Raw genomic sequence first — 21817 nt, 5'->3', positions numbered from 1 at the left:
TTTGTTGATGGGTTAAATTTTTGAGTTTTTCTATTTAAACACCAAATTCTTGTTGAGTTTGATCGCGAACTTAAGCAGAACACAGTTCTGGTGAGGACAAGGGAGCAAATTGATGCGGTAACTTTTTGAGATTCCAATAGAAGTACGAATGACATTGTTATGTTGTTGCAAGAACAACAGCGAAACGATTCAGTATTTCTATGTACAAAACTACAAATTTATCATTTCATAACTTTTGTTCAACTATATTTTCTCTTGTCAATATCCATTCTATATGAATAAGATCGCCGGAACATGAACGAATGCGTCCATTATTGCGACATTTCCCCAAAGTCTGACGGTGGCTTTGGCTCCTGCAGGCTGCAAGTGAGGCAAGCACCATTTTTTTCATGTAAATGCACAAGCTCTCTTCATACTTTCTAGCCATCTGCATCGAGAAACTTCGTATAATCATGTGCCTATCGATTCATCTGAAAAAGCAAGCAACTTGGACTCCTAGTCTTTTGTTTGTAGCCAACCAAGCTGTAGGAACAGAATCATACAAGAGAATGCCTAAAGTAAACATCTGAATCTCTGATCCGTACCTTCCACGCATACATGGCGAAAAAGGCTACAGTATCAGCAGACCAAACGACAGCAAAGGACTTAATAAAGAATGGGATTGTAACATTGAGTAACGGGATGAGGAGGAAGAGATAGTTTAGAGCTTCCTTCTCATTTTTCGAGCAGTCTCGTGCGCGCAGTGAAGGAATTGCTGCAAAATTAGAAGGTTAAATTCTTTGTTCAGTCAGTATATCTTTACCACATAGGAAACTTTGCAGGTAAATTTGTTGGGGGGATAACTTACTAAACATCCAAATGGACCACATTCCCATTAATCTCCATATGTCTGGTTCATTTGACGGAAGGATGAGATTGAAGGACAGAACTCCGCCTAGCAGCATGGAGGCATAGGCTTGAACCTCGAAAACAGTGTACAAAGTGCTCCCAGGCACGGCAGGGTTTTTGGAAGCTGTGGAAGCCCTTGGTGCAAAGGTTGCAGCAGTCTTCTGAACAACCTGTTTGTTACAAGAAATGGAAGTATAACGTTGTGAGAAATCGAACATACCAGTATTCTATCTGCAAAACAAAACGGAATGCAGGTAGGTAAACTATGTTAAAAAACAATAGCCGAAATCATCTCCAATGTACATTACTTGTTAGCTTCGTCTACTAGCTCAGTTCTTTGTTCATGTTTCTGGTAATCAGGTCGAAGTCAAACGCTTTTTCGGGTTGAAATCAATGCCCATTTTGGGCTTAAATTTCATCCAATTCATTAGTGTAACAAGCAAAAAGCTTGTATTTGTAGTACTGCAGAAAGTTATGAGGTTCTTTTGAGGAGAGCTCTTTAATCCTTGCTTACAGCTCCTTCGTTCTAACCATGTCGAATTTGATGATTGTTCAGAGGACTGGAACTGGTTGTTAATCACAAGTTTACTCCACAACTCAATTCGATCACCCAAATTCAACTCAAATCGATTCATAATCCCACATTAGGCTCACTAAAGCACACACAAATTGCCTCTGATGCCAGAGTAGAATTATCAGAGAGACCGGCCGAAGGTCCACTTCCAACAATATTGATATTGTCCATAATTTGGTACTTACCTGCACAATCTGTCGTGGAGTTTTATCACAAAAGGTCTTGGTGTTAGTTGGAGTGAAGTTAGGATATTTAAACTCTTGTTTTCTCATTGGTACAATCGACGTGGGACAGTTCAACAATCTCATTATAATGTGAGCATGGAAAGTTTTTCTCGATGCGGGATTCACACTCTCAACAACCCACTTGACATAATAATTCCGTTTTCACTACCCAATTTCACAATTCAGAAGAAAATTTACAAACAAAGTCTTGTATATAGACTGCATTTCAGGACACCCATTTGAACAAAAAGCTTAAAAATCCAACCTTTTTGAGGTCCTTGTCGAGTGGAGAAGCAGCAGCAGGGAAAGTGGAGGATTTTCCAGCTTCGCGTGGCTCGGCTTTTTCCACCTCTTGCTTTGGTTCCTCCAGTGCTGGCTGAGCATCCAGCTCGTTGGCGTTGGCATAAAGTCTGAAGAAAATTTTGGCGGGAAGTGGAGAATTGCAGGGTGAAACGTTTCTCTGGTTCGAAACGGTGGAAGGATACCTTGAAACTTGGAGGTTGCAGAGAGACGTCGAAGTTAAGGTGTTCATGTTTGAACACTTTCTCTCTCCGCTGATAAGATTTTTTTCTGAGAATTCAACAACAAAAAGGTGAGAGGAAAAACAGAGGGAGATGAAGAAATTTGAGGCAGGGAAGAAAGAGATGTTGGACAGCATTTAGGCCTCACTGCATGGAGAGTTCTGGCCCATACAATTGGGTGACATATATGGCACAGACATACCGTCAGTGCGACGTTCCTGGTTAATGACACAATGTCACATTGAGCGAAACTTACACTTAGAGTGGTGTTATACATACGTTTTACATTTCACACATCTCTCTTAATCTTTACTCGTTGAGTCGAATGAATTGAAGATGATTAAAGAATATAAATTAATAACGGGTGTGTAAATAGCACCACCTACACATATCATTGTATTATTAACATGAGACAAAATGATGACAGTGTACATGTGTCGTCTAAGTCCTTCTCGCACCTGAAAGTGCAGAATAACTCATGTGCCTGATGGTGTATCAAGTGGACTATCTGAGTCGCTTACAAAGACCATTACATCGGGTGGTTTAACTACATAAGGTCGAGTGATACTTAAATACAAAGGGGCCTATTTCTTCGTGGGTAGGTCAATCAAACAGTTTATTTGGTCCAACTATTGAACACAAGAATTTCTTAAAGGTACACCTTCTTATTCACTTGATTGTAATGCATATCATAACGGAAAATTGTAAACTTTGAAGTCACTGCTTGAAGATTATTTATGTGAAAAAAAAAAAAAATTGTTATTAGTACTCCAAAAATCTCATTCTACACTCCACACAAGTGTATTTTTCTTTCTAATTATAGAAAGTTTGGAGTGCTAAATGAGATTTTAGGAATGCTAATAACAATTCCCAAAAAAATTGTCAAATGAATTGTTATGTCAATTACAAAATATTCTTCAGTTTGCAGAGTAATTTTTCAGTGTGCTCAAAACACGAAGCAAAACATTACATGTCATTATAATGAGTGTAATGTTTTGCACTTGTTTCAGCTCACTGAAAAATCTCTACGTTTTGCTATAGGTACATCTCGTTCTTATTCATTGGTTGTGGGCCCAACATAAGGCTATCTCCAACCAAAGAAAGGCCAAAGAGCTCCCTTTAGCCCTATAGCCTTGGAAGAAATTATATTTTAATGAACAGTGTTAGACCATATTTTATACCATCTCCAACCGAGGGGGCCAAAAGGCCATAGGCCATAGGCCAAACATAATTCATTATTTTAATTAAATTAATATGGTTAATTGAATTAAACTACCATATTAAAATAAGGTTTTTGAGTTACGTTTGTCGCCAAATGAATAAGTCTTCGGATTTCTTATTTTTATATAATCTCAAAAAAAATTTGGATAGGATTTCGAGTCACACGTGTCGCTAACATGAGTAACTCTCCAAATTTCTTATCTTTATGTAATCTCAATAAATTTTCGGATAGGATTTTGAGTGACACGTGTCGCTAAAACGAGTAAATCTCCAGATTTCTTATCGTTATGTAATCTTAATAATTTTTCGGATAGGATTTCGAATATCACGTGTTGAGAGGTAATTGGTTATGCAAATTTTAGATATGATTCTTATCCACGTGACACTTTTTATCTTTAGTTTTCAATGTTGTACGAATGGTGTTGGTATTTACAGGAAAAAAAATTAGATTTTTTTTTTTAAATTCTTACAAAAAAAAAAAAAAAAAATCAAATTCCAATGGTAACCTGACATGCCCCGATCCCGATATTCCCTGAACATTACGATAGGCACGTGTTGGCCAACACCCTAAGGTGACGCAAGCTAGCCATTTATTACATGCAAATGCTAAGAACAAGAAATAAATAAGACTTATAAATTTAAATATAATGAATTAACATGCAATTGAGGAACGTGTTCAGAGCATACAACTAACTAGAACACTAAAAAGAATAACATAAAATTGAATGAATAAGAGGATTGGGTCCTACACCGAGAAGACTCGAAGATGCCAATGCGGAAGTGCCTTGACGCTGGGATTGTACGCCTCGATTCTTAAGTCCTAAGGGGGCGCAAAACAAACATGAGTGGACCAAGTTGATATATATAATAGTAAAACAGTTATTCAACATACTAACCCCCAAAGTTTTATGAAAACTAAATAGCATAATATGTAATAGGTTTCTCCGAAAACCCTAGCATGCCATAAAACCTTTCCATAAAACATATCTCGTATATAGTGTACTAACTAGTAGTATTTGTATCAGTATCATACAGTCGAAGCCACCAACCTACACCCGGCACGAAGCCAATATAAGTATTATCGCCCTCAGGCAAACCACTAGATACGCACAAAAACATTGAATATAGATTTTCCAAACATAAGTGTGTGTGTGTGTGTGTATTTCAAAAGCATCTTCATAGTATAAAGTCATCCATCATCAATACTATAAAGAAGTGTGTGAAAACATGTTCTAAATAGTATATCACCATCCATCAGATACGTTACAAGAACATGGGTTTTACAAAAAATATGGTATTCCAAAATAAGCTCAGTATAACATGATAATCAATTTCTCATAAAACGTAATCATTAAATCATGCTTTTCATGTACGCATTTCTACTATTAAAACATGCATTTTAGAAGGGGTCCACTCATAGATACTTTGCCGCCGAAGAGCCACACAAACTAACGAAGACGAAAGCGCCCCAAATAATTGCCCCTGAGCACATAAAGGGTCCAATTAATAAAACTTTATTATAACAATTGAATTTGGGAAAACGGACATCGAAAACAGATTCAGGATGTCGAATTACCCTAAGAAGGGTCCTGATTAAATTTCTGAAAAGTCAACAATAGTCAACATAGGAATATTCCAAGAATATTCTAGAATATTCTGTCTGATGGGCTGGAGGGTTTGGGCTGAAGGGCCCTAGGGTTTTTGAGCTTGGGTCCAAGCTTCACACGGCCAAAGGGCCTTAGTTCACTTAGGTTTTTGGGTTGGATTTAGAATTAGGCAATTGGGTTGGGTTTAGGTTTCTAGGTAAAAGGGTTGGGGGTTTCATGGGCCTTGGCCCTTCTTTGCACGGCCCAAAAGGCCTTGGCTCCTTGGGGCTTTGGGCTTGAAAGCCCGACCTGAGTCCAACACATGGGTCGCCGGACCCAAAGTAAAAGGAAGGCCGGAACATGGCTGGGGACTTCCCTAGCTCCGACGGAGCTCAAAACATAACCATTTCACGTAAACCAAAATACCAAAATGAAGACTGTGAAGCAAGGAAGAGATCTATATCGATTTTGAGGCGAGTGGTGGCCAAAGTCAGCCAAAAAATGCCTGCAAAGGCCGGGTTCTCGCCAGAAAATATGGGGGAAACTTCCTGATCTGTTTTCACATCCAAACCTTCACCAAAGTCACTTTTAATTGTCAATAAAGTGATCTAGCCTACGGGGGAGGAAGATAGAAGGAGTTTCGAAGCTCACCTTCACCGGAGACGATGATACATTGTCAAAAATGGATGCACAGTAACTGTGCCGTGCTATGTGAAGAAGAAGAGTTTTCCTTCCTTAGTTTAGGATTTAGAATGATGGTTACTTGGGGGTGTGCTCGCCGGAGTGATAAGGTGATTTTCGTGGTGGGTGCGTGGGTGTGGTGCTCGGCCAGAAGGAGAGAGTGCAAAGAGAGAGCACGAGTAGAGATGAGAGAGTTAGGGAAAAAAGAAAGAAGGAGATAATGAAGAGAGATTGGGGTCGGGGGACACAAAAATCAGAGGGTGGGCCTTTTGGGCTCACCAATTAAGATCCAAAAATAATTTTTTTAAATAAAAACTCAAAATGATTTTTAAAATCAGGGGTGGGGTTTTACATAACCTAACGCCAGCATGATGCTAGGTAGCTTCTGCTCGCTGGCGTCATGCTGACGCTAGGTAACTATTGACATTCAAATGGGCTGAATTAGAGGGTTGGTAAAATGTCAAGCTTTACATTCTGGCTCTGGAGGATTGGCAAAATGTCAAGCTAGAGGGCTAGCTGGAAATGGCCAGCCTGCTGGCCTGATTTGGGGGTTTAGGCCTAGTGGGGCCCACAAGTCTTTTTGGCCTAGCCCTCAGTTGGAGACGGTTTTCATGTCATTCTGAGTTATTTTTAGCTCTATGACCCTTTGGCCAGGTCAATTGAAGATGAGCTAAGTGGGGCCAAAATAATACCTTAAAGAAAAACGAACACGCGTACGACTCCCTTACATCGCCGCGAAGTCCACCAATCACACCAAAATAACAGAAAATTCTGTCCGACCTTGGTTAATATCGTAAAAATCCGAAAAAAAAAACAATATTCTAATTTTCCATTGGTCACAAATATCACTTAATTTACAGGCTGCAATATAATTAATGACTTTTTTATTTTTTATTTTCTGAAAGCTCCTTGCTTGTTTGCCAATCTCAGAAATATAACTCCGACTTTCAGCTCCGACTGGTAGCTATCGGAGCTCCAGAGATTAACATTTCTGATTAATTATTACTTTGGAGTTTCGACGATTGTTTGAGTTGCCGCGAATTTTGGAGGAGTAACGTACCAATTTTCTGTTTTGTTTCGTTATCGTGCGCCTAACAGAGAAGAAAGCTACATCCAAGCTTCTTCATTTTCTGTTCAAGTTGGGAGCTTTCTCAGGAAAATTTGGAGTTTCTCAGGAAATTTGAAGGTTTTGGGAAATGGGTTTTCGTGAATTTGATGTGAATCGAAAGCCCATTGGTGGAATTTTGGAATTGAAGTGATTGGTTTGGTATTTGGGGCATGTAATGGGGAGATTTCTTGGCGGGTTTGTGTTGCCTCTGCTGCTGCTAGCAGGTAATCAAGTTCAAATGCAAATGCAAATGCCTTTGTTTTTTTGTTTTTTTGCCAATGTTGGAAATTTAATTGCAACTTAAAAAGCTACCATCTTTTTTCTTACAGCTGCTATTATCAACTGGAGCGTCCTCTCTCTGGTCAATTTGATAGCGTTTCTTCTTATTCTATTTAATGCACCGAAACTAGGTAAGCTAACTGCTCTGTGTGAATTTTCCAGCTTGGTTTCGACATTTCGAATGAATTTAGGTAGACATGGTACCAAGTGAAAATGTTATTGTGAGATACTAGGAAACTATGTGCAAAATGTGCTTATGGATTACTAATTTCTTGTTAGTGAGTTGACATGTAAATGATGTAATTCCTCATATGCAATGGGTTTTCTTGATATGACTATGTTAGCTACATGAGACTAGCTAAAGTTTTGACTTTGCCCAAAAACAATGTGAATTGTGAAAGAGTGTTTCAGGTCACAATCACTTAGTTAAGTTCATACTGCACATTGACTGTTGCATGAGGTGCATTGACTCGCCAGTCCGTAAATTCAATCATGTGCCTCAGTTATTTCATGAACGTGATAGCACGATTCTGCAGTATTCTTTCTTTTGTTTTCGTTGTCACAGATGGTTATTGTGTGTTTATGTATAAGGAACAGAGAAACATATTATGCAGTTATGGATTCCATAATAATATCTTTAGTAGGAGGTTCGACTACGGTTTAAAATATAATTGTCATGATTCCTTTTTCAATGCATCTATGAGGGTCAGATTTGGTTGTCCTGAGTAGCTATGTCCACCCACATAGATGCCAAATTTATGCATAAATTCTGTGAACTTCTTTTAACAATAAAGGAACATGAATTTTTGGGTATCCGTTCAAGTTTTATTTAAGATCTCACTCAATGTCGAACCTTGGGTTGGGTTCATGCAAAATTTGGTGTTATCAATGCAATTTATGAGACAAAAGATAAATGTTTTCGTATTTTTATGCTGCTTCTGGTTATCCTAAATGCTGGAATTACTTATATAATTAACTTTACTTCTTCTGACAGTGTTTCTTTTTGTAGGATTTCATTTTGGAAGGCGGCTTTTATTGTCATGGATCATTGTTATATTTTCTTTATTTGTTATTTTTTCTCAAGTGATATATCTTGTTATATGGGCTATCGAGGGAAATAAATGGAGCGGAGTGGATGCTTGGTGGGCAAATCTTATTGGATTCATGATGTATGAATTTGCTTTTGTTTCTACTTTAATCTCACATCACTTTATTTTATACACATACATTTATACAGTGTTTTGTGTGTGCTTTTGCAGATTGCAGTCATGGAAATCTCCTCTTGTGCTATACTTTTTACTCTTACAACTATCAGTAGTTGCTGTTGCTTTAGTTGATTTGTATGGAAACAGATTTGGTCTTGTTTCATCATGTGATTCATGTTGGGGTCGTTTCTCATCAACCATTGAACGACTAATTTGTAAGTAATTAATTGCCCGGATTTATTTTTTTTCTCTTTGGTTTTTATGTCTGATTTGTCCTTTCAACCCATATAACATTAAATACATAAAGAAATCCAATTGTAATGTATAAAGCTTGGATAAGGTTCTTGTTATGCATTTGATTTTCTTCTTGGGACGATGTTCTTGCAAATTTTTAAAGATGCTTTTAGCAGTTAATTTGTTCACCTTATTAATCTTATGTTAAAATGGCATATACATGCCCGTGTGTAATCATCAGTTATCAGTTGGTTAAGTTGATCATATCAGAATTAATCATACAAAAGTAACAACTGATTTGGATTATTTCTTCGTTCCTTCTGGAAGGTTCTCATCTTAGAGTTGCTGCCTTGTTGCTGTTGCCTGCCATTCAGTTGGTTGTTGGAATTAGCCGTCCTTCATGGGTTTCTCTACCCTTTTTTATTGGGAGCTGCATTGGTCTTGTGGATTGGTCTTTGTCAAGTAATTTTCTAGGACTTTTCAGGTGATTTCCTTGTAATCCATCATTCGTCACTGGATGATATTGTTGCCTCTCTCTCTCTCTCTCTCTCTCTCTCTCTCTCTCTCTCAATCACACACACACACACACACACTATCTGTCTATATGTCTATCTATGTACACATCTGCTTTAGTTAGTTTCGCTTCTGTTGCTCATGGTTGCATCTATGGGTTTGAAGGTGGTGGAAGCCTTTTCACTTGTATGCAGGTTTCAACATTGTCTTGCTTTATGTGTATCAGCTCCCTGTGGAGTTTCCGGATTTGTTACGATGGGTAGCTGAGTTCATCGGTCTGTTCAAATTAACTTTACATTCGGACTGGACTGAATTTTGTTCATGCTGCTCTCTTTTACTATTCTACATCATGGTATGGATATATTTTATGTCTTCTACAAATTCAACACAGTTTATGTAGTAGGATACTTAAAAACCATTGATTTCAGCTTATCTACAGTTAGGTTCTGCAGGTTTGATAATGTAATAATTATTTCCTGGGTGATACTGTTACATTATTCAAGTTAATCTGACCATAAAATATTTAAAAATTTGTGTATGAAAGTGTAAACTATCAAAGTTGGGATATGGCTAAAGTGTGTGATATGTGCGCCAATCCCATATTACTTATCAAATGTGTATGTCGTCCATGGTACTTTATTGCATAAGTGCTTCAGTGCTTACTTTTTGTGGTTTCTCTTTTACATTTTCTCCCTTCTAATGCAGCTATCCTGTGTTAAATGTGATCTGGAGGAAATGGATTTTATTTTATCCATGAAAGAAAATAACTTGACGGAGCAACTTCTTCCCTCGAAGCATTCATTCTTTATTCGTGAATCTAGGTAATATTCTTGGATGCTGTAACATCTTGTCATCTGGTTCACAGTGTGCCGTCTCCTTTAATCATTCCCTTCAATGCATATAAGTTAAATATTTGATTTTGTTCTAAGTTCTAACATAGAGGGAGGAAGACCTTCTGTATTCCTACTCTAAGTCCATATCTTTGATCTTGCTGAAGCAGAGTTTTGAATCGAACATGATATGTAGCAGGATAAGTACATGCAAAACCATTTGTTGGATATAAGATCAGAACATGATAGGTTGGGCTCATTTAACATATAGAAAGTTTGGAATGAATCTGACTAAAGCTGCAACCCATATCAGAGGCCAGTAATTTTCAAAGAACATGGTAGATGAAATTAGAGTAATCCAAGTCAACAAATTCTTGGAGTTCAGTTTCTTAGAATCTTCCCCCAGTAAATAAATGAAAAAGAGCCTGTAGTTTTCTGGTAGCACATTAAACAATGTCAAGATCAAAAGACTTTGCAGGGTCGACCCTTCATAAGCCTACAATTTTTTTTTTTTTTTTTTTTTTTTCACTTTTTTCTTGTGAAAGAGCTAAGATTGATATTGTCAGAAAGATTGTGATGATAACCCATCAGTCAACATCACATAGTTGACATGTCGCAGACGATGTTTATCCATGTTTATGTCCCCCCTCCCCCCCCCCCCCCCCGCCGCCGCCGCCGCCGCCGTGGCCGCCACCTTAAGCACTAGATCCCTGTTTGGATTCTGTTTTAGTTGATCCTTGAGGCTATACCCGGCATAAAATACTTTGCGACTAATAAAAAATATCTCCTTATTTGTTCTGATGATTTGTTTGCCTTCAATTATTGCATAACTAAAATTTTTTTTTTTTTTGCTGGATCTAGTGTAACTGGTTACTTCTCTCTATTGGAACCTTTATAATTGTCAGTGTGTTTGCTTGCAGCTTAAGTAATTGTTTATTGTTTTCAGATCTGGTGTAAGGCATACCAATGTTTTATTGACTGGAGCGGTTTTCCGGACCTTTAGTATCAACTTCTTCACCTATGGTTTCCCAGTATGTATTCCTATACTCTCTTCTTCTTGACTGAACAACATCATGATGTTTATTGAGGCTGAATTGACCCATGCATGCCATCTTTTTGAAGGTGAAGATGAGGCAGTTTTGAATTTAAGTGCTTGATTTTAATGCGTGGGGCATTGGGTATCTATTTAGTATTTTAGTTCGAACCATCATCTAGGGATCTTACTTGCCATACCAAATTGTTCATTTAGGTTTTATGTTTTTCCAATCCAGTGAGAACAAGGTTCTCGTTACTTGCTATTTTTTGGTTTCCAAAAATAAACTCATTGTAACAATATGGATATGCTCTTTTTTTCTACTAAAGTTTTGGACTTGGAAACTTAAGATAAAGTATTTATTTTATTTTATTAAATTAAGATTAACTGGAAATTTAAAAGTTTAGGTAGATAAAGTGGCCAGGTAGGAAATTAAGTGGCTAACACTGGACAGAAGTAGTACAAAAATATTAAAATACATTGACTTTATAGGAGATATTTCATAACCTCATATGAGTAGGACAATGGAAAGTATGATGATGAACTGATGATGATACAAATACATTATTGTAGTCTTTTTCATGCACCAATTGGTATTTGGTAGTTTTGCAATAATTTCATCTCTCTTTTTTCTTATTCAAATGATTGAGTTCTTTAGCTAGAGTTGGTGAGTGACTTGTTTAGGGTTTGTATAATAAGGTTTGGCAGAGGCCATGTAAGGTAGAGTTTGGGAGGAAAACTGGGTTGTGACATTTTTTTTAACTTATGAGTTTCCGGTTTTTCATTTAATTGCATCTGGCTGAAATTGTTGTTCTAAGATCTATATTCTTTTCAGTCTTTATTAATTGGCTTTTATGGTGAATTTGACAGGTTTCCTTGTTTGCTCTTTCGTTTTGGAGTTTTCATTTTGCAAGTATATGTGCATTTTTGCTACTTGCATATGTTGGCTACATCATATATGCCTTCCCTTCCTTATTCCGTTTGCATCGACTGAACGGGCTGCTGCTTGTCTTCATTCTCTTGTGGGCTGCTAGCACATATATTTTCAATGTAGCATTTGCATTCTTGAATCGGAAAATCGGGAAGGTAGTACTCTCTTTCTGGTGATGTTTCATGTCTGAATTTAACAGAAAATGATTGGAAGTTAACTATTTTGATTACATGTTCAGAACATGGACATATGGGAGATGATTGGGTTGTGGCATTATCCCATACCTGGATTCTTTCTGCTTGCACAATTTTGTCTTGGAATACTGGTTGCCTTGGGTAATCTTGTGAACAACTCGGTTTTCCTTTGCTTGTCTGATGAGGATGGACAACCTTCAAATGACAACAGTACTGTAGAAGGTATTGAGATACAATATGAAACCAATTGATTGAATAACTAGTAGCTCTTGTTGTTTCTTCTATGTGGTAGTGGGGGGTTGCTAGATGGCTCTGCTTAGGTTAAGTTATATGTTTGTCTAGTCTTTTTCTCCACACTCACGCAGATTTTGTTCCATTGAATTTAACTTAAGTTACGCATATACTTAGGTCATTTCTAATTATATCCTGTTATATCCTTTATCATAGGCGAGGGAGAGACCAAAGTATTGCTAGTGGCCACAATTGCTTGGGGACTGCGCAAAAGTTCCCGAGCTATCATGCTGGCACTGATATTTCTAATTGCCATGAAACCTGGTTTCATCCATGCTGTATATGGTATGTATCAAATCAGTATCTAATTTACTTAGTTATTAGTTCATGAAATTTACTGTTAGCAACTTAGCATGATGCCTTTTGTTCAGTCTTATTTCTTTATCTAGTAATGATGAAATTAATGCTTAAATTACAACATACTACAGTTTTCTAATTAGTTTTATGTTTTGACTTGTGATTCAGTGATATTCTTTTTGATGTATCTTTTGAGCCACAACATTAACAGAAAAATGCGCCAGTCTTTGATTCTCCTATGTGAGGTTCACTTTGCACTATTGTATATCATTCAGATTAATCCGATCTCTGATACTTTGGAGAAAAAAGGCACTTTGAGTGCAGAAATCTTATCACAATTAGGTATGCAACTGTTTTCTCATATGGGACTTTTATTATGCTTTATGTCAGAAACTGCTGCCAAAAGAAAAATTAAATGTCTAGTGATATTATCTTTTCTGGAAATGATGCAGGTCTTCTTCAACATGAAAGCTCGTGGGACTTTTTGCAGATAGCTTTGCTTGCTTGCTTCTGTGCAATTCATAACCATGGTTTTGAAATGCTATTTTCGTTCTCAGCAATTGTGCAGCATACACCTAGCCGTCCATTTGGTTTCAGCATTTTGAAAGCTGGTCTGAATAAATCAGTTTTGCTGTCAGTGTATGCCTCCTCAGCCATTCAGTACAGCCATGATAATCCTTCTTATGGTATCATTTCATCCTTGATATATTTATTTATTATTTTCATGAATGTGGCCAAATCTGGTCTCTTGACAATTGCAGAATAAATTTGAAAGTTGGTCTGAACCTTCTCATTTACTCTCAAGTGATAATCTAGTGAATGCTTCATCAGAGTGATGTAGATGGTGTCAAATGAATTACCATAAGAAAGAAAATGTGAAATGAATGATTCATTCGTTTGAGTTGGATCTTAGATTGGATTGCAGTTGAAGTTGGGCTTTTAGAAATCAGTCCCTGATTTCTCTTATGTGTACTTAACCCATGCGATTGTGCACACGAAGAAAAAAACGGTTACTCAAATTGCAGGGTCCACTAGAAACAGAGTTATTTGATAACATACTTTGGGATGCTACAAATGCGTGTATGGTGAAGTATGTAATGAATATTTGATGAAATGGAACAGATCCAATAAAACTTCTCAAAACTATACATTGTTGGTTTCCTTCTCAAAAGTCTATGTTTTTGGTTTTATAAATCAACCTTGTATTTTAGGACCATCTAAAGCAGACATTTTTCTACTACTTCTAGTGTTCTCTTTAATTACTGTTGACATTGATATTTCCTGATTTGTTTTCTCTTTCCAGAGAGAAGAATTGCATTATTCCTCGGTGCAATTGGGCAGAAGTTTTTATCTGTGTACCGATCATGTGGAACCTACATTGCCTTTCTGACAATTCTCCTTACTGTATACTTGGTGAGACCCAACTATATATCATTTGGGTACATATTCCTTCTCCTTGTTTGGATCATTGGAAGACAACTTGTCGAGAGAACAAAAAAGCGCCTTTGGTTCCCATTGAAAGCATATGCAATTGTGGTGTTTATCTTTATCTATAGCTTGAGCAGTTTCCCGAGCATTGAGCTGTGGTTGTCCAAGTTCATAGACCTTTACTTTTATCTAGGTTATGACTCAGAAGCTTCATCTTTGCAAAATGTTTGGGAATCCCTAGCAGTCTTGATTGTGATGCAACTTTATAGCTATGAGAGAAGGCAGAGCAGGTATAACAGGTCAGATGATGCCCATGTGTTGGAATTTGGAGTGCTTGGGTTTGTAAAGCGGTTTGTCATTTGGCACAGCAACAAGATCCTGTTTATTGCATTATTCTATGCATCTTTATCTCCAATAAGCGCCTTTGGCTTCTTTTATCTACTTGGCCTCGTCATCTGTTCATCTTTACCTAAAGCTTCACATTTCCCATCTAAATCATTCTTGGTTTACACAGGATTTCTAGTAACAACTGAGTACCTTTTTCAGATGTGGGGTAGACAGGCTGCAATGTTTCCTGGACAAAAGCACTCTTATATTTCCCTTTTTTTGGGTTTCCGTGTATTTAAACCGGGATTTTGGGGTCTAGAATCTGGCTTGAGAGGAAAAGTTCTGGTGATTGCTGCATGCACTCTTCAATATAATGTTTTTCGCTGGTTGGAAAAGATGCCAAGTACTATCCTGAACAAAGGAAAGTGGGAAGAGCCTTGTCCATTGTTTGTCTCAGCAGAAGATGCCGATGCCAATATTAATGGCTCCATCCCAAGTGAGGATAACAAGCAATCAACAGATTCCAAAGCGATTTCAGTGAAACGAGAAGGGGCTAGGAGCCAATCATGGCCCTTTTTTATCCCTGGTTCATTGCAGTTGCCTAACCATGTGTCCCCTAAAACAGGAGATTCTGAGGGTAGTAGCAATAACAAATATTCATTTGGGTACATTTGGGGCAGCACCAAGGAGAGTCATAAATGGAACAAGAAGCGGATTCTTGCCTTGAGAAAGGAGAGATTTGACACACAGAAGCATATCGCAAAAATCTATTTGAAATTCTGGATGGAGAATATGTTTAACCTCTTTGGTCTTGAGATAAACATGATTGCATTGCTTCTTGCAAGCTTTGCTTTATTGAATGCCATTTCTATGGTATACATTGCGTTACTTGCTACATGTATTATTTTGAATCGGCATATTATACGTAAACTATGGCCCATATTAGTTTTCCTGTTTGCATCCATTCTCATCCTCGAGTACTTTGCCATCTGGAGGAGTCTGTGGTCTCTAAGTCAGCCTGATGAGACTAATGCACATTGCCATGATTGCTGGAAAAGCTCAACCATGTATTTCAGTTACTGCAAGTACTGCTGGTTAGGTATTACTCTCGTAGCCATCTGAGGCATACACACACAGGCGCGCACACTACACACAAATATACACATGCATGAGCACACAGAAACACTATTTTTATTTTATTTTCTGAACACTATCCTTTCGAAGGGATACATGCTTTCTGAATTACTAAATTTATTTAGTTTGTTTGCTGAATTGGAGAGTGTTGCAGAAAATTGATATGGATTATTACTCCATTGGTGTTCAAGTTTCAAGACAATTTTTTTTTTTTTTTGTCTGACCTTATATCTTGTTTCCTTTTCTATTTCAGTTGTTATGTAGATCAATTCATTCCCTTTAAATTATTAACAATATATACCACTTATGCTAGGACTTATTGTCGATGATCCGCGAATGCTTATCAGCTACTTTGCCGTCTTCATGCTTGCTTGTTTTAAACTTCGTGCTGATAATTTGTCCGGATTCTCGGTGTCATCAACTTACCGTCAAGTGATATCTCAACGTAATAATTTATTTGTGTGGAGAGACCTCTCTTTCGAAACCAAAAGCATGTGGACCTTCTTTGACTACCTGAGGCTTTACTGCTACTGCCATCTATTGGATCTTGTGCTAGCATTGGTGTTGATTACTGGAACTATTGAGTATGACATTTTGCACCTTGGTTATCTTGCTTTTGCGCTGGTTTTCTTTCGGGTGAGACTTGAAATACTAAAGAAGAGGAACAAGATATTTAAGTTCTTGCGCATATACAACTTTGCTCTTATTGTTCTTTCTCTTGCATACCAATCTCCTTTTGTGGGGGAGTTCTGTGCTGGAAAGTGTGAGACCGTAGATTACGTATTTGAGATGATTGGATTTTATAAGTATGATTATGGGTTTCGGATTACTGCAAGATCAGCTCTCGTTGAAATTATCATTTTTATGCTGGTATCACTTCAGTCCTATATGTTCTCCTCCCCAGAGTTCGATTATGTTTCTCGTTATCTTGAAGCTGAGCAAATTGGTGCGATTGTGCGTGAGCAAGAAAAGAAAGCTGCATGGAAAACTGCACAGTTAAAACATATTCGTGAATCTGAGGAGAAGAAACACCAGCGTAACCTGCAAGTGGAGAAAATGAAGTCAGAGATGCTCAACCTGCAAATCCAGCTCCACAGCATGAATTCAGTTACTAATTGCGGTGACTCTCCTGCTGTCAGTGAAGGCCTAAGAAGGAGGAGGAGTACTTCTCTTAACTCGAACAACGATCGGGGGACCTCTGACAAAGAAGGATTACAACTGAAAAAGGAACAGATACTTAGAGAGGATTCATTATATCCTTTTGAATTGCATGAATCTCCTGCACCAGTGAATGTGGAAACCCCAACAGTGATGGAGTCTGCGAGAGATTCAATAGAATCTCTTAACTGTGAGATCACTGAAGTTGACGATGATGTTGCTGATGGCATATTTTTCACTTCTTCAGAAAAGAAGGACAAAGTTAAAGGGAAAGCAAGGGAAAGCCCACTAATATCTGCAGTTCATCTACTAGGTGATGGCGTTTCCCAGGTACAGTCGATTGGAAATCAGGCAGTTAACAACCTTGTAAGCTTTTTGAACATTGATCATGAGTTTGATGTCAGTGAGCACTCTTCTGTTGAGGATGGGGTATATGATGAAATGGAGAGCCAGAAAGTTAAGGTGTCCTTTAACCGTTCATCTTCCGTGCAGTCCGACATGAGTTCTGATGCAACAAGTCTGCAGTTAGGAAGGATCCTCCGTCACATATGGTCCCAAATGCGATCCAACAATGATATTGTGTGTTATTGTTGTTTTATCCTTGTCTTTTTATGGAACTTCAGTTTGCTTTCTATGGTGTATCTGGCAGCTTTATTCTTGTACGCACTATGTGTAAATTCTGGTCCAAGTTACATCTTCTGGGTTGTTATGCTGATTTACACAGAAGTCTATATTTTGCTTCAGTATCTGTACCAGATTATCATCCAGCACTGGGCTTTCAGTGTTGCTTCAGACTTGCTTCGCGAATGGGGATTTCCTGAACATAAAATCACATCTTCTTTTGTGGTCAGTTCATTACCTCTCTTTCTTGTCTACTTATTTACCCTCTTACAGAGCTCTATAACCGCAAAAGATGGTGAGTGGATGTCGTCTACAGACTTTGACTTCTATAGGAGGAATGCTTTCCATGGGAATGAGATTCCTGTCAGTTATAGCTGGAGTCAGAAAATAAAGAAGTTGCTGCAAATAATGGAAAATGCAATAAAATCAATAATCAGAAGCTTCTTTAGGTACTGGAATTCACTGACACAGGGAGCAGATTCCCCTCCTTACTTTATTCAGGTGTCTATGGATGTGCGCTCATGGCCAGAGGACGGGATTCAGCCAGAAAAGATTGAGTCTGGAGTAAATCAATTGCTTAAAATCATTCATGATGAAAGGTGCATGGAGAAAACCCCTAATCTATGCCCTTTCGCTAGCAGGGTGCATGTCCAAAGCATTGAAAGGAGTCAAGAAAATGCAAATGTAGCCTTGGTTGTTTTTGAGGTGGTATATGCCTCCCCCGTGACAGAGTGTGGCGATTCAATAGAATGGTACAAGTCACTTACTCCAGCAGCTGATGTGGCGAAGGAAATTCTTAAAGCACAAGATGCTGGGTTTGTTGAAGAAATAGGATTTCCATACCCTATACTCTCTGTTATTGGAGGAGGCAAGAGGGACATTGATCTGTATGCATATGTATTTGGTGCCGATCTGACTGTTTTCTTTTTAGTCGCCATGTTCTACCAATCCGTCATAAAAAATAAAAGTGAGTTTCTTGATGTGTATCAGCTTGAAGATCAGTTTCCGAAAGAGTTTGTATTCATCTTAATGGTTAGTTATTTTTTCATCATTTTCTGTCATGCTTGGTGAAAAATCAAGTACTTTAAGATCTATTGCAAAAAGCATGGAGTTACAAGTTTGAAGTTAAATAACTCACCTTTTGTTCTTGGTTTATACCAAAAGCTATGGTGGAGGAATTCATTGCACTGTTTCTTTTTCGGTCCACGAATTTGTATCATTTATTATGGTTAATAAGACTGAAATGCATAATGTTATCTAAATTGATAAAAGGTTTAAGTGATTTTTCGTGCAGATTATCTTTTTCTTGATCGTGCTTGACCGCATAATCTATCTCTGTTCATTTGCCACCGGAAAAGTGATTTTCTATCTTTTCAACCTCATCCTCTTCACATATTCAGTAACAGAGTATGCTTGGAACATGGAGCCTTCCCACCGACATGCTGGAGGATTAGCACTCCGTGCTATATTTCTTGCAAAAGCAGTTTCTTTAGCACTGCAGGCTATACAACTCCGACATGGAATTCCTCATAAAAGCACTTTGTACCGGCAGTTTTTGACTAGTGAGATTTCAAGAATTAATTATTTGGGATATCGACTATACCGCGCTCTACCTTTCCTTTATGAACTGAGATGCGCACTTGACTGGTCATGCACAACCACATCTTTGACCATGTATGATTGGCTGAAAGTGAGTTTCTAAACCTATCTGGAGCATTCCATTATACTTAATCTTGCATAAAACTAAAAGATAAAACTTCAACTTTCAAAACTATGCACTGAATCATCACTGGAGTGCCATCAGTTATCATTACCGTGTTCGTTTATTGATATTGCTATCATTGTTGAAATATGAATAATTTATAGAGAAACCTAAAAGAGTGGGATCACATTGTGTGTTGAAATTAATGGGATGGTTAGATTCGTAAGAACCACCACAGCTAGTATATCTTATTCTCCCTGTAAAGACCTTGGTTAAAACATTATTTGATTGCTTATATGTAAATATATGTATATTTTCAGAATACATGAACATTTGCATGTTGTTTCCGTAACTGACTGGCTTTCTATTTAGCTGGAGGACATACATGCAAGCTTGTACCTTGTCAAATGTGACGCAGTCTTGAATAGAGCAACGCACAAACAAGGAGATAAGCAAACGAAAATGACCAAATGCTGCAACGGGATATGTCTGTTTTTCATATTGATTTGTGTTATTTGGGCTCCAATGCTGGTAAGTAATGTTCACCCACAGATACTGATTACCAATTTGTATCATGAGTTCATAAAGTAAATGGTTTTGCTCAGTCTTAGGCAATCTGGCACACACAAACAAGTAGACATGCTAACCTGTGCTTTAATATTTACTATTGGAGTAGAAGAAACAGTTGGTTATTTTCTGAATCATGCATCAAAAACTCCTTTGCTCCTTGCAGATGTACAGCAGTGGTAACCCGACGAACATTGAAAATCCCATCAAAGATGCCAGTGTTCAGGTTGACATAAAGACAGCGAGTGGAAGATTGACCCTGTATCAAACCACCCTTTGTGAAAAGTTCCAATGGGACAAACTTGACTCTGATGTTAATCTCGATCCTGAAGGTTATCTGGATACCTATAATAAGAAAGACGTCCAGTTGATATGTTGCGAATCTGATGCTAGTACTTTGTGGCTTATCCCCGATGTAGTTCAAACCAGATTCATTCGGTCCCTTGATTGGGACCCCAACATGGCTATATCTTTTACTTGGGTACTTTCCAGGGATAGACCCAAGGGCAAGGAAACTGTGAAATATGAAAGAAGTTTGGAGTCTCAGGATCTTCCAAAACAGTCAGATGTCCAAAAGGTTCTCAATGGCTCCATAAACAGCTTTAGGATATACAACATTTATCCAAGATACTTCCGTGTCACTGGTTCTGGTGATGTCAGACTGTTGGAATTAGAGGTACCCTTTCTCGCGCATGCATGTTTTACTAACTCGAGTACCATATCTGCATGTCAGTTCTATCTGTTGTGTTTCTGCAGTAATTTGTATAGCAGTTATTTGTTAAAACTACTGAAATACGATTTACAGGATAATTTCATTAGCGCTGACCTTGTTCTGAATCGCGTAAATTATGAGTGGTGGTCCTTCCACGACATCAATTCATCAGATGTCAATGGGTGTGGAGGTTTGACAGGACCGATGGCCATCATCGTATCTGAGGAAACACCGCCACGTAAGTTTACCAAAAGCATCATGTGTCATTTCATATGTTCGTTTTCTCTTGGCTAAAATTGCTTTTTTTCTTCATTTTCGGGTGATATTCAGAGGGTATTCTCGGTGACACCCTGAGCAAGTTCAGCATTTGGGGTCTCTACATAACATTTGTTCTTGCCGTTGGCCGCTTTATCAGACTTCAATGCTCTGACTTGCGAATGAGAATCCCCTATGAGAACCTTCCTTCCTGTGATAGGTAAAGCCAATTTAATAAAAATTTAGAAGCGTTTTTATTAGAAGCACGTTGAAATCATTAATAACCCAGAATCACTTAGAAGTGCTTTTAGCCACTCTAGAAGCACTTCCGAACAGGCCCTTGCTTGCTCGGTTGGTCTGACATGGTTTTTGTATGATATTTTCTTATGTACAGGTTGATAGCAATCTGTGAAGATATATATGCTGCAAGAGCAGAGGGTGAGCTTGGAGTTGAAGAGGTCTTATACTGGACGCTGGTGAAGATTTACAGGTCACCACACATGCTGCTCGAATACACGAAACCGGATTAGTTCTCCTCTATCTAGGTTTAAATTGCTGACATTAGGTTTCACTAACACCCGTTATAGAAGGAATGCAGAACAAATTCTTTTTCCGGCCATTGAAAACGCCGGCATTCATGCTGCTTGTTCTTCATTTTTTAACATAGGTTTGCCTAATCACAGAGGGATTAGTTGCTACATGTACACAATGTATTATTTTGAAAAGGATTTTGATTTGTCATGTATGTATGGTTCAATACAAGTTCAAGAAAAAAAAGCCAGTGTGTGTTTAAAGAACAAGATTTTACAGTAAATTTACATCTCCTCGTTTACACGTATACATTGGAGTAAAAATTAAACTAATTCTAATGGCGAAATGGAAAATTGAGATCCAAAAATTATATTTACATTTGATTTTACACTTTCGGGAGACGTAGATAGGAGTTCTGGATAGATGGATATTTGAGATTCCGTTTAATTTTCTTTTTGATTGGCGAGATCCTCCATTGAAAGATTTAGAAATGCGTGTATTTATGTTTTTATTTATATATTTCATATGATGGAAAGTTCATCGAAATGTGAAAATTTAAAATGAAACTTTTGGAATATTATATGACCGTTTGTCGGCATTTAAATGATATATTAGAAATATCGAAGAAATTTGTCGATTTTAACCGAAATTTCTCCGCTATAGAGTAAACTTCAACTCGCAAAATCTTTTTCTGATTTTCCAATATTTCCTGTATCGAAAAAATTTCTATCTTTTTATGATTTTTCAATATTTCCAATATCGAATAAATTTC

The 21817-nt window shown here is 37.7% G+C and overlaps 2 protein-coding genes across 3 annotated transcripts; one reads left to right on the top strand and one right to left on the bottom strand.

The window, feature by feature from the left end:
* Positions 1 to 136: 136 nt before the first annotated feature.
* On the bottom strand, positions 137 to 2360 carry LOC137714152 (protein RESISTANCE TO PHYTOPHTHORA 1, chloroplastic). The gene is made up of 4 exons (XM_068453432.2): positions 1952 to 2360; positions 848 to 1058; positions 585 to 754; positions 137 to 522 (listed from the first exon to the last, which is right to left on the bottom strand). The coding sequence occupies exons 1-4, from the start codon at positions 2342 to 2344 to the stop codon at positions 496 to 498; spliced, it is 801 nt and encodes a 266-aa protein (XP_068309533.2). The 5' UTR covers positions 2345 to 2360; the 3' UTR covers positions 137 to 495.
* A 4235-nt stretch (positions 2361 to 6595) lies between these two features.
* Positions 6596 to 21352, top strand: LOC137715287 (piezo-type mechanosensitive ion channel homolog). 2 transcript variants are annotated; one of them, XM_068454559.2, is made up of 21 exons: positions 6596 to 7027; positions 7133 to 7213; positions 8092 to 8251; positions 8342 to 8502; positions 8849 to 9005; positions 9200 to 9386; positions 9740 to 9855; positions 10811 to 10895; positions 11768 to 11983; positions 12067 to 12244; positions 12470 to 12598; positions 12779 to 12952; positions 13063 to 13296; positions 13914 to 15464; positions 15813 to 18310; positions 18573 to 18968; positions 19353 to 19511; positions 19714 to 20223; positions 20353 to 20497; positions 20590 to 20734; positions 20909 to 21352. In XM_068454559.2, exons 1-21 carry the CDS (start codon positions 6979 to 6981, stop codon positions 21042 to 21044), a joined length of 7467 nt encoding a protein of 2488 aa, XP_068310660.2. In that variant the 5' UTR covers positions 6596 to 6978; the 3' UTR covers positions 21045 to 21352. The 2 variants fall into 2 exon arrangements, with proteins under 2 accessions (XP_068310660.2, XP_088546668.1); XM_088690542.1 differs by lacking the exons at positions 6596 to 7027; positions 7133 to 7213; positions 8092 to 8251; positions 8342 to 8502; positions 9200 to 9386 and having other exon boundaries at positions 8878 to 9005.
* The last annotated feature ends 465 nt before the right edge of the window (positions 21353 to 21817 follow it).

The sequence above is a fragment of the Pyrus communis genome, chromosome 3, assembly GCF_041283825.1.
Source record: "Pyrus communis isolate YQ-2024b chromosome 3, ASM4128382v1, whole genome shotgun sequence".
In the NCBI taxonomy this organism is placed as follows: Eukaryota; Viridiplantae; Streptophyta; class Magnoliopsida; order Rosales; family Rosaceae; genus Pyrus; species Pyrus communis.
The sequence above is the reverse complement of the archived record's forward strand: the minus strand, read 5'-3'. Positions and strand labels throughout refer to the sequence as shown.